General features: G+C 39.9%; 1 protein-coding gene across 1 annotated transcript in view; it reads left to right on the top strand.

The window, feature by feature from the left end:
- LOC144195236 (N-lysine methyltransferase KMT5A-A-like) overlaps window positions 1-12,726 on the top strand; it is a 28,033-nt gene that overhangs the window by 8,027 nt on the left and 7,280 nt on the right. Inside the window, 3 exon segments of the mRNA XM_077714726.1 lie at window positions 10,362-10,394; window positions 10,396-10,422; window positions 10,676-10,866. Coding sequence (XP_077570852.1) covers window positions 10,362-10,394; window positions 10,396-10,422; window positions 10,676-10,866 — 251 coding nt within the window.

Below are 12,726 nucleotides of genomic sequence, written 5' to 3'. Positions count from 1 at the left end.
AGTACATATAGGTTATATTAACAAAGCACCACCAGCACTTGGAAATAACCATTCTAATTGTTGTTATACAAGCCCAAGCATCACAAAAAACCCAATTTAATTGTAATCACAAAAACGTCATACCTGGATTAACCAAATCAAATACCAGTGTCCCCATTAATTTTCTAGCTCCCTTATTTTTGTTAAACTTCCTCCGCGCCCGTCACCTATCTCGGTAAATATTTTCCCCGTCAGCCGAGGAGGCCCCGCTATTTTTTCCTTACCAAACAGTACTTTCCCGCCGCCACGGTCTTAAATATATCCCCGTTATCCGAGGGAGCCCCCACTATTTTCCCAAAATAGTATTTTTAACTTCTCCCCGGCCTTATTTCGCCATTAGTGTCTGTGGAACAAGCTGTTACACTTTTATCCACTCACATATTATTTATATATGTATATTACCTCCATTAGTGTCTGTGGAACAAGCTGTTACACTTTTATCCACTCACATATTATTTATATATGTATATTACCTCTATGCATTAGTGCATATATTATCCTGCATTTTATGCATTTTAAGCTGGCCAGCAAACCCATATTTATTTATCCATAAATATAGCTGTGTAATATTTTTAAAGCGCTTTGTCTTTCCAATTTTTTCCAATCCTTACAAGTTAGACGTATTTTTTGGATCGTCATCCAAACCCGCCTTACAACACGTGTTTCCCATATTTTACTTTTTTGTAGTGAGTTCGTGTGCCTCACACAGTTAACTTTATTATATCTATTTTTATTATTATAACTCCTTCGACTGTATTTCCTAGGCTTATCTTAATTTTACTGCAGAAACCACACAAACACCATACAACATTTACAACATATTCGTGCCTACCCTTTAGACACAGGACCCTTTCCAGCCCCACCATTGTACCTCCAGTACAATATATTCGTGCCTACCCCTGAGACACAGGACACTTTCCAGCAAAGTGCCCCACCGTACCTGCCATTGACTAGTATAAACACAGGGTTTTGTCGCCGTCACCCAGGACGCGAAACCAGCCCACAATGGACCTCACATACAATGTCCCTTTAACGCATTTGGAAACACCGTCACAACATGCAGACATTAATGTGGACTTACCCGAGATCCATCAGATGTCTCCCTCCAGCAGGAAAAGTCTTCAACCGCCGAGAATCCAGGCGCCCCCGTCGAAAACTCCGGCCCACCAAGGGTTTTGAAGACGCCGTGCGCACGGTCACTTACCAGATGTCGAACAGCAGCGCCTGGGTTCTCGCTCCGGTATATTGACCTCCATGGCTCAGAAGGACCAAAATGTCAGGTTCATTAATAATTACCTTCGTCCGTAATTATCAAAAACTGCAGGAAGACATCTTATTCAATTATTGACATTTAATTAAATAGAAACGGATACAACAGATAAAAGCCTCCGGAGGGGAGCGTTACAGCAAGTGTTACCTTACAACTTCCGAACGTCTCCTCGAATAGACGTTTTCGTCCCACTCTTATGGTCATGAATCAAAACAATTTACAGAGTTGTTGATCATTCCATCACGTATGAGTAAAAACAACATCTGGGACTACAATAACAATCAAAGTATTTTACCAATAACAAAAACAGGAGACTAGACCTAACAACATTTAGATTAGAGTAATTATACAACCTCCTTGACCTAAGAATCATATAATATAATCAATCATATAATCGCTACATACAGAAAAACCCGAAGTGCACGGTTACATAACGATAACAATATTCTTGTTATTGGCCGAATAGCCCTGGCCTCGTCACCAAGGGCCCACCAAATCTCAAGGACCCAGATTGGGTGGATTGTTTGTATAACCATCCTGGAACAGGCTGTCCAGGTTAAAGATGACTTGGTGTGACCTCAACACTTTTGAAAAACAGAAAGAGAATGATTTAACAAAGTAATGAATTAATACAGAGAAAAGAAAGAGAATGATTTAATAAAGAAATGAATTAATATAACTATTATAATAGTAAGACAGAACAAACCCAACAATCTTTGTGTGTGTTTGTGTGCGTGTGCGCGTTTTTTTTTTCCCCAGGGACTCTAAAACGGCTGACCCGATTTTCATGAAAATGCAGTTATACTTTTGGTTAGGTTTGTGTCAAAGCACCCTGGACAAGTATCAAAAATTGATAATCGAATAAATCAGATTTTTTGAAAAATGAGCAGAGGTAGTAATCATGCTTGGACATGCGATGGCAGTGTTTACCAGCTCAAGATACCTGTACATAATTGAATACGTGTTTGCTGTGCTAGGAATGTAACTCACATTTTCCATTTTCATTTAACCCATTTTTCAAAAGATAATTTTTTTTATAGCGCAACAACTGTCTTCAAAATGTATGTATAAATTTAAGTTTGCAAGATCAGTGGGCTCCGACAGAAAATAAAATCGATAAATAAAAGATAAATAAAAGATAAATAAAAAAAAATATAAAAATAAAAAAATTAAAAAAAATAATGCATTTCCACCTTTACATCCACTGGAAATGGCTCACGATCACGTTAACATTTTCATTCAAAACCCAGCTCGGACGTCAAACAAGAAAAGCTGCCGCCATTCGAGCCAACAGAGCTCATCTCAGCCAGGAAGACCCAGAAGCCCCGTGACTAATGTTCCCTCTAAGCTGCGTGCGTGCGCAATTGCGCACTACTCTCGTCTTCTCTGCGCAAAAGCAATCATATGGCGCGCAGTAGATAAAATCCAAACATTTTCTTTTTTTTGCCCCTTTCCCCATGATGGCGCTGTTTACGCGGCAGCCAGTTGCAGTAGTGTTGGAATTATATATTAAAACGTTAACTAATGACAATTATGCAACTTACTAATACATTAATAACTAAGCAAATGAAACTAAGGCTGAACCACTATATATATTTAAGTGTTTTTACGACTTCACTATGTGGAACATAGCCGCTTGATGAACCCTGTATGATTTTGTTACGGCTGGCAGCCTGAACACACACTATGTAGGAGGTGTGTGCTTATCTGCAGCTCTGGCTCCACCCCTGTGACAGAGCACTGCCCAGGCCAACAAAGCTGTAATTAATTCCCCAATCATCCCTCCTGCCCTTATTTAAAGCCTTTTCAGTTGTCAGTTCGTCCCTTGCCCTGGCCCTTGCCCTGGCCTTTGCCCTTGTCCTTGATGCCTTGCTGAGTTGCAGGCTTGTGAGTTGCAGGCTTGTGAGTATGTTACTCCCTGTTATATTTTGTATGAGTTGTTAATGATTTTGGGTTGCATAGGGGGACTTGAGATAAGTTTAGACACCATGGGTATACATATAGTTTGTGCATTTAGACACAGTTATTCCCCTGTCTAGATTATATTACATCAGTTTAACAGTGGCATCCTTCGGTCTTATTTCCTGTATTTTTGTGGGTGTTCATTTGGACACCTGTCTGGGAGGGGGTTTTACCGTGTTTATTTGAGGGTGCCACTTTAATATCTCGTGCTTCCCCTATGTTATCCCGTAGTCTGTTTTATTGACTTTATTGTAAATAAAAATAACTGAAGGCTACTTGCAATGTGTGTCCGAACTCATCTTTGACCGAACCTGTCTGCTGTGATAGTTGCGACTCCCTGGTATATCATACCCCAGGGGGAGTCGTAACAGATTTATTGCGTAAATAATGAGCTATCTATACTTTATGGCGTAGACGCTGAAGTTACTTTCAGTTCTGCTATCTTAGAATGACCAATGTGAACCGTAGTTTCTCACTCCTTTTTCCAGTTTTGTTTGTGTTACCAGAAGTTATGACCCTCTCGGCTCAGAGAAAGAGAAGTTACTGCCGACAGACATGAGCTGGGGGACACCCATGTGTGGGGTCATAGGGTTTTTTTCACACACACACATCCTCGGAGGGGCGGAGATCATTGCTATATATGTGCTTTGTAAAATGTATTGAATTACCTTTCTTCCTCTTGCTTCTGTATGAGGTGTTAGCTCCAGATCGATCTGTTATATAAAGCCACGCCTTTTGAACGAGACTCTGCTGACTTTTTCCATTTATGAATCAAAAGAACTTGTGGAAGTAGAAACAGGCTAATATTAAAATTAGCTAACAGCAACAACAAATTCTCTACTTCAGTAGCTCTCTCCACTCTTGTTTTTCATGTTTTACAGCCTTTCCTTCAAGCGATGAAATGAATGAAATCGGGTGAGAACTGTCTAAATCTACCGTGTGTGTGGTTATGTGCGTGCGTGTCTGTGTCTAGTATGCGTGATCGTTTGTCTTCAACCTACACAATGGACTATAAATGGAAATTACCCCTCGGCTACAATCTTACATATATGATCATTAACATGTTAGGTTCATCAATAATTATACTTTAATATAATAAATATAATTAAGGACATCAATTAATTTAGGATCTCTGGTGATACTTGCAAGGAGAGTTCGTTCTGACATAGTACTTGTCACAAATGAATTTCTCCCGAGCGGCATTTTCTCCTGCTCATTTAAGGCCTCAAATCAAAACAATTACAAGGTTATTGATTAATCCAATTGCCTAAGCAAAAACAACTGCAACAATCATCGCATATCAGGTATTCATTAATAACAATTAAGGTCGGAACTCAAAAACAACTCCATTGGAAATTAAACAAACAAGCCTCCATTCGGCAAAACAATTCCATAATCAAGTGAAACGAACGTCACGATTTAAGACAATATGTGAGTAATCACGTAGGTTGGTTGATAGTGATCACGCTGAATCAGCAATTGCGTAAGCGTTCTTCACAGGTCTGCATCACGAACTTGCATGTGGGGTAAGGGTCAGTCATATCTTCCAGTAATCAGTCCTCGGGACCAGGACTCTCTGTCCTGGAGAATGGCCTCGAGCTTGCCCCAGTCTCAAATTGAAGAAGCTCTTATACAAAAATGATTAAATGCGCACATATACAATAGTATTACAAAATAACGCCAACATTCCGCCGTTTTTATAATATGTGATAGGTTCACCAATAAGTATTCCCAAGTTTGCCTTTCAATAACAGAGGCATTTGAGATCACATCCTTTTATTCTTGCAAGAAGAGAATAGATCCACGTGCCTCCGGTCAGATGATTCTGAAGACCCCAGTGTCCCTTTTGCTAATATTTTCATACGATTTAAACAACATGCACATTTTCAAACATTGCATACGCCCCCTGCTCCATCAAGAGCACATCAACCGTCAGAAGGATACCAGCCGCTTTGCAGCACTGGCAAGTCATTAGACTGGTGGCTGCCAGCTGTTCCTTCATTGCGAATCCAATTTCTTTTTTTGGACATTGTAATGGATGGTATTCATCCTATTCATATTTTGATTTGGTGTAACCCAAAGAAAAATACACTCCTGCTGCAATTTAGCAAACCAACCCATAAGTCGGATCCCATCTGTCGATGAGGCTCAACGTCGTTGTGAGAGGCTAGTCGCCGCACGGGAATTCCGAGCCGCCAATTGTGTCTCCTCCACTCTGAAACAGATACTGGTAAAACAGTAAAACCAGAGCACATAGTCCTGTTTAGTTTTGACAGGAGTTATATAATTTAGTTGCCCCACTTCTCCACCATAAGCCAAACTGTGGAATCAGTGGCACATTTTGTCTACTGCACACAGATTCAGACCATGCCCCGTAAGGTTCAAACAGGTAAAATTAACACCGTGGAAAAATTGACTTGCCATTTACTGCTTTTGTGACAGGATAGACATTATTCCAATATTTTTAGCTTTTCTTTATAAGCAGGACACTTTTTTTTCTTTTGTAAAAACACTTTCCCCCCCAAAAAAACGGTGATTGAAGGAGTTGTGAAGTCCGATCGTATTTCCCCTCGTCTGGTCGTTTGTTTTAACCCTTTGTAAGAAGGTTTAGTCTCATTGAAACACTTTCACCCTTTTATATGGAGACACTAAAACAAATTTTAAAAGTTCCCCACAGCTTATGGTATTGTTCGTTGAGCAATAATCTTTTCAACCAATATTTGAGTGGTTGCCGCATTTTATTAAGTCTGAAATCTTATCTTACCCGTATCCTCAACGTTTCAACTGAGACCACGCTCCTACAGTGCAAAAAGTAGCTCCACATAGTGCTAGTTCTTCTTCTTTAATTTGAGGTTGAGCACCACCGTTGGTCCTGTCCGTTTCCTGTTGAGAAGCACAGTCGCCTTCTGCCAATCCAAATTCAATGCGTTTTCTTAAAGATTTCCCTTTTTATGCAGTCAGCTAGATTAGCCTTATCCAGTTCCAATCGTGCAGTAAATAATGGTGTTTTGTAGGGTCTACTAAATAGGATTTCCATATGTTGTTGTCCTGTTGAACCCGTTATGTAGGTAGTGATTTCATAACGAGATATGGAACCTTCTGTCCATACAGCCAATTATTTTGTTAACACAATTTGGGTGCCATTATCACTATAAATCAGTGGTTCTTTGGAATTTCAAATTGTGCACTTTTGTGCCGACCATTTGTTAGGCATGCTCTGCAACCAACTTAACCCTATAAGTTGTGTAGTGGCACCGTACACAGCCACTATCCCCCCTGTCGAGACATAGGAGTTCCCATGACTCAAGCTAGGTAAGCTGAGGTCCCAATTTGTTTTTGTTTTTTTCTTTGTTTTTCCTCAGTCCTCCCAAATTTCCCATTCAGAAGAGCAGATTATGTTTCTCCACATTAAGTTTCAAATGTGGATTACTGCTGCCAAATTCTTTGCTACCTTGATATTTTATTAATAGATTATATCTCAGTGGCCAGCCAATCAAAAACACAAAAAGACAGACCATCCTCCACGCTCACACTCAATCAGGGGAATTTAGATTGTTTAACCAGTCTAGCATCCACAATTTTGTTTTGTGGGAGTAAACTGGGGTACCTGGAGAAAAACCACAATCTCGAGGAAGCCAGGAATACCCCACACTCTGGAAGGTTTGGATCCACCCCGCTTTCATTAGTAGATCCTAGAACCGCAAGGTTGATGCACTCCTCACTAGTCCTTTAATTTGGGTCGTTTACCCATACATCAGTGGCCCGTAAATTTTCATCACAGGTGTAAACCACCATCCCCAGTGGGGCTTCTTCGTAGTTCACCCCCATTTGCTGCCCTATTAGCAGTAATCATTCCAAAAGGAACCAGGTAATTAATGCATTAGATCAGGGGTGGCCAACCAGTCAGAGACCAAGAGCCACATTTTTTACTGTGTTACCGCAAAGAGCCACATCATACACATACCTTTGCTCAGCCAGATTTATTGTAAATGTCACACACCAGCATAGTAATGACATAAATTGACTCCTACAGCACTAACAGCACAGGCCAGTCATTATCAACAATGAACATTGTGTGCACTGTCTCACACAGACAAACTCTCAGTTCAACCAAGTCCACAAACAAAAATATAATAATTTACAATAGCGTTTTTCTTTTGCTATGCATGTTACTTAGTGGGACTTCTGGCATAAAATCAGAGCCTATTTTTGCGCAACATTCGCTCCTTGTGAGCTGTCATTTATTATGAATGGCTTTTAAGTAGCGCGCCCACCACGTGGTGTACGCCTCACTCTCCTATTGGCTGCTCCCGGCTGAGCACTCTCGCCTTGGTCTGCCTCGCAGGGGGTGTGGCTTTTTCAGCCGACGCTCGATCTTTGGGATACTTTGTGTGTGCGCGACGCTGTTCATTGTCGCTTCTGGTTCACGGGAGCTCTCCCACTCTGTTAAAAACGTTTACTTAAATGACCTTGCTCCTACTGGGAAACTTTGAGGTATTTTCATCCCGAGCACATGCGCATTGGACGAAAATACCGTATTGAACTCAAGCGAAGCGCACACGCAAATAAAAATAAAACAAATACAAACTTTGATATGGACGTAAGAGCCGCATGAAACCGGGCAAAGAGCCGCATGCGGCTCGCGAGCTGCGGGTTGGCCACCCCTGCATTAGATTCACGTGCCACATATCTACAAATAGAAATGTGTTTTGGAAGTTAAAGTGCCGCCGTTCATTGCCCCAGTCAGTCAGCATGAGCGACTGCAATGCGAGTGGCTGTGATTAACTCTGTTTGCCAATAATGCAATAACGGAAAAGTTGTGACACATTGAAACACACCCCCACTCTAGTATTTTACCCGCGTGTAAAAAAAAATAAAAAATAAAATTACCTACATGTTTAACCCCCCCTCCCCCGTTAATGCTATCAGTTTAGCCATTTGTACGTAGAATTGAGGTGGCAATAGTTTCATCTCTAAAGTTTGTTTTAGTAGTTGTCAATGTAGCTCGTATTCCATTTTATTCCTACACAACCCATCTACTTGAAGCGTTACTCAAAGGTTGATAGCTTATAATTTGGAGATGCTATTTTTTTTTTTTTTTTTTTTAACATAGACCTAATATCATCACTTGTTTCATACCATGAAAGGCCCCAACAGATTTTGGGCATCCATTGCTAAATAGAGCCTATTTTCCCTCAAATTTGTTGTGGATATGGGATTCCCCTTCCCCAAATATCCCAGAATTCATGCGCCAACCCAAAGCGACAAACAATCTGTTTATTCAGCCAGATTTTGGAACTCGGAGAATTCTTCCTTTACCCCTTATCATAAAAGCAACGTCATTTGGTTGTATTCATTGATCAATGCTTATCCAATCCGTAATCCAGGTACAATTTACCTAATAATTTGTACGAATCCCATTTGTTTCCTCATGCCATTTCTGCATTGTTAATTTCTGATCTCTAATAACCAAATAACTCTCAATACCTCAAATATACTTTGCAAATCACCTCATAAGGTGTTTACGTAAGATAAGAGCTATTTCCTATAGCTCTGTTAGCACAATAAAAATATACAATAATTAAATTAAATGAATCAACCTTTTACTAGGCATTTCCTAATTACAATTTTCAATGTTTAATAAAGGACCCACAAATTGTCACCAATATGCCATAATATTGTAAATTTTCCCATCCCTTTTTTTCTTTAACCAGCCAACCTCCTATTTTTAAGTATTTTGAACAATCCAGCTGTTCAAAAACAATATTAATATTCTTTTGTCCTCCAAAGCTAATTTTAAGAGCCCTTTGAAATCCTCAAATTGCTAAAAATTGGCTATTTTGCTCTATTCCCAGATCCAAATCTTTTTCCAAATCAATCTTTACCAAAACAGATTTTTCGTGTATATACGTGTTTGTGTTTGTGTATACATGTGTGTGTGTACGTGTGTGTATACGTGTGTGTGTATACATGTGTGTGTGTGTATGCGCATGCACACGCGCATGCACACGCACACACGTGTGTACACGCGCATGTACACGCACACGCGCGTGCACACGCACACACGTGTGCACACGCGCGCGCGTGTGCATGCGCGTGTACATGCGCGTGTACACACGTGTGTGCGTGTGCATGCGCGTGTGCATGCGCATACACACACATATACACACACACACGTATACACACACACACACGTATACACACACACACGTAAACACACACATGTATACACAAACACACACATGTATACACACGAAAAATCAGTTTTGGTAAAGATTGATTTGGAAAAAGTGAATACTTTGATATGCACCCTATTTATTTAATTTATTTAAACACAATTTATTAAATTTGACAAAAAATTATATACATTATTATTTTATTTTGTTTTATTCTTAAATTTAAATTAATACTTAGTAGTTGAAAAAATCATTACAATTTCACATTTGAATATTTAATTTAGTCTTTTATACAATTTTATATCTGTCCTCCCGAGTGAAGGAGCGTCTAAATAAAAGTGTTTGTACGTTATATAATTACCAAAAGTTAATATTTCGATGTTTATTTTGTTGTTTTGGTTTTTGGTCGTTAGACCAGAAGTGTTGAAATCAAATAAGTACAAAATTCAATATTTAATCAACAATTGTTATAAAAATGTTGAATATTTCAACATTATTGTCAATTATTAATTTGTTTTTCATTAATATATTAAATATATCCTTTTTAAGTTGTAATGATTTTAATATTAATTACATTGTATTAATATTCAATTGTTTTTATTTCAATAAAAAGGGGGCCTGCATACATGGATTGCGAAAATGAATGTGTTAATTTTCTTTTGCATTCATTTAATGGTTTAGTACATCGAGCAGGAGTGAAAAAATATATTGTTTAATAAATCATGTTTTATTTATTCAGTTTAAAATTATTCATTACGACAGCCATGTTTCACTTTGTTGACGCATGAAGTAATTTTATCTGTTGCTAGCCTTTCCTGTCCAAATGGATAATACGCCGAGCACTGCCAAAAGAAGTGCATGCTAGGTGCCACATACAAAATTTCTCAAATAAAATGAAACCAAATTTTTTTCAGAATGAAGAGAAAAAACACTTGGGCGACGTAATAAAAAAACGGCGTGGAAGAAGGAATGCAGGTCAGGAACTTAACCACAGATATGTCATTTTCAGTATATAGATGGCTGTTATCAAATGTGGGGCATGTTGTGTGAATGTTTTTATACTGATGAGTTTACAAAGGCATGTTTTCAACCAATTTTTAAATTTAAAGGATATGTTTAAATACCTGTATGCTTTAATTATCGAGTGAGTTTGAAAGTGTGTCAATATTTCACAAGGTTTTCTATACACGTGTAATCTGTGGCCCGGATTTTTGCCTGCCACGATTAGGTGCGGGTGATAGATGGCAAAGGGCGTGGTGTTTTTGCCCAGCGGACCTTCTGTAAAGGCGACTTTGTGGTAGAGTACCATGGCGAGTTGCTAGAGCCGGCCCAAGCCAAGCAGCGGGAGGCCTGCTACACCCGCCACCCCGGCACGGGCTGTTACATGTACTATTTCTGCTACAGGGGAAAGGCCTACTGGTGAGTTATGCAGTTATTTTGTCTTTTCTCGCAACGTCTATTCAAGCGACTTAAACCTCACGGAAAAGATAATTCCTTACTTGTTTTATACAGTTCTAATTCGAAAAAAAAATAATAGAAGGGGGAAAAAGTAACGCAAGCCGAGTTACCTAAGAGAATGTCCCTCATCTCGTCTTTTGAACCACTGTCAGAGCCATTATCTACAAATGGAGAGAACTGGGAACTGTTGCAAACCTTTCCCAGGGTGGTCGGCCAGCTAAAATTACTCAGTGTGACAATGACTCATTCGGGAGGTTCAAAACAAAAGAACCTAGAAAAACATCAAAAGAACGGCAGGCCTCACTGGCGTCAGTTAAGGACAATGTGTATGACTAATATAAGAAAAACATTGGCCAAAGCTGGCATACATGGCAGAGTTCCAAGGCGAAAAGCAATAGTGTCCAAAAAGATTAAGAGCTCGTCCTACGTTTGCTATAAGACACCTTGATGATCCTCCACACTTTTGGAAGAACATTTTGTGGACTGATGAGTCAAAAGTTGAACTCATTGGAAGCTGTGGGGCCCGATACATTTGGTGAAAAAAATGGCACAGCATCCCATCAAAATAACACTATGCCAAAAGTAAAGTATGGTGGTGGCAGTGTAATGGTCTGGGGCTGCTTGCAACCTCAGGACCAGGACGACTTGCTGTAATTGATGGAGGAAGGAATTCTGCCGTCTATCAGTAAATTTAGGAGGAGAATTTCCAGCTCTAAATTCGTGTGCCCAAACTTCAGCGCTTTTGGAGCATTCAGCATGAAAACGAACCAAAGCACAGGTTCACCTCTGATTGGTTAAAAAAAGACTAAGTTAAGGTTTTGGAGTGGGCCAAGTCAAAGTCCGAATTCAAATCCTATCAAGGGGGTTAATGAGCTAAAAGTCTAAATTGTACCATATTTTCACGACTATAAGGCACACCACATTATAAGGCGCACTCTCAATGAATGACACATTTTAATTTTTTTTCCATATATAAGCCGCACCGCTCCGCATTACACGGGTCTACAGTAGAGGCTGGGGTTCCATTATGCATCCACTAGATCAGGGGTGGCCAACCAGTCAGAGACCAAGAGCCACATTTTTTACTGTGTTACCGCAAAGACCCACATTTTTTACTGTGTTACCGCAAAGAGCCACATCACACACATACCTTTGCTCAGCCAGATTTATTGTAAATGTCACACACCAGCATAGTAATGACATAAATTGACTCCTACAGTACTAACAGCACAGGCCAGTCATTATCAACAATGAACATTGCGTGCACTGTCTCACACAGACAAACTCTCAGTTCAACCAAGTCCACAAACAAAAATATAATAATTTACAATAGCGTTTTTCTTTTACTATGCATGTTACTTAGTGGGACTTCTGTCATAAAATCAGAGCCTATTTTTGCGCAACATTCGCTCCTTGTGAGCTGTCATTTATTATGAATGGCTTTTAACTAGCGCGCCCACCACGTGGGTGTACACCTCGCTCTTCTATTGGCTGCTCCCGGCTGAGCACTCTCGCCTTGGTCTGCCTCGCAGGGGGTGTGGCTTTTTCAGCCGACGCTCGATCTTTGGGATACTTTTTGTGTGCGCGACGCCGTTCATTGTCGCTTCTGGTTCACGGGAGCTCTCCCACTCTGTTAAAAACGTTTACTCAAATGACCTTGCTCCTACTGGGAAACTTTGAGGTATTTTCATCCCAAGCACATGCGCATTGGACGAAAATACCGTATTGAACTCAAGCGAAGCGCACACGCAAATAAAAATAAAACACAAATACAAACTTTGATATGGACGTAAGAGCCGCATGAAACCGGGCAAAGAGCCG

The sequence above is a fragment of the Stigmatopora nigra genome, chromosome 4, assembly GCF_051989575.1.
Source record: "Stigmatopora nigra isolate UIUO_SnigA chromosome 4, RoL_Snig_1.1, whole genome shotgun sequence".
In the NCBI taxonomy this organism is placed as follows: domain Eukaryota; kingdom Metazoa; phylum Chordata; class Actinopteri; order Syngnathiformes; family Syngnathidae; genus Stigmatopora; species Stigmatopora nigra.
Note: the sequence above shows the minus strand (reverse complement) of the source record. Positions and strands in the feature narration are given on the sequence as shown.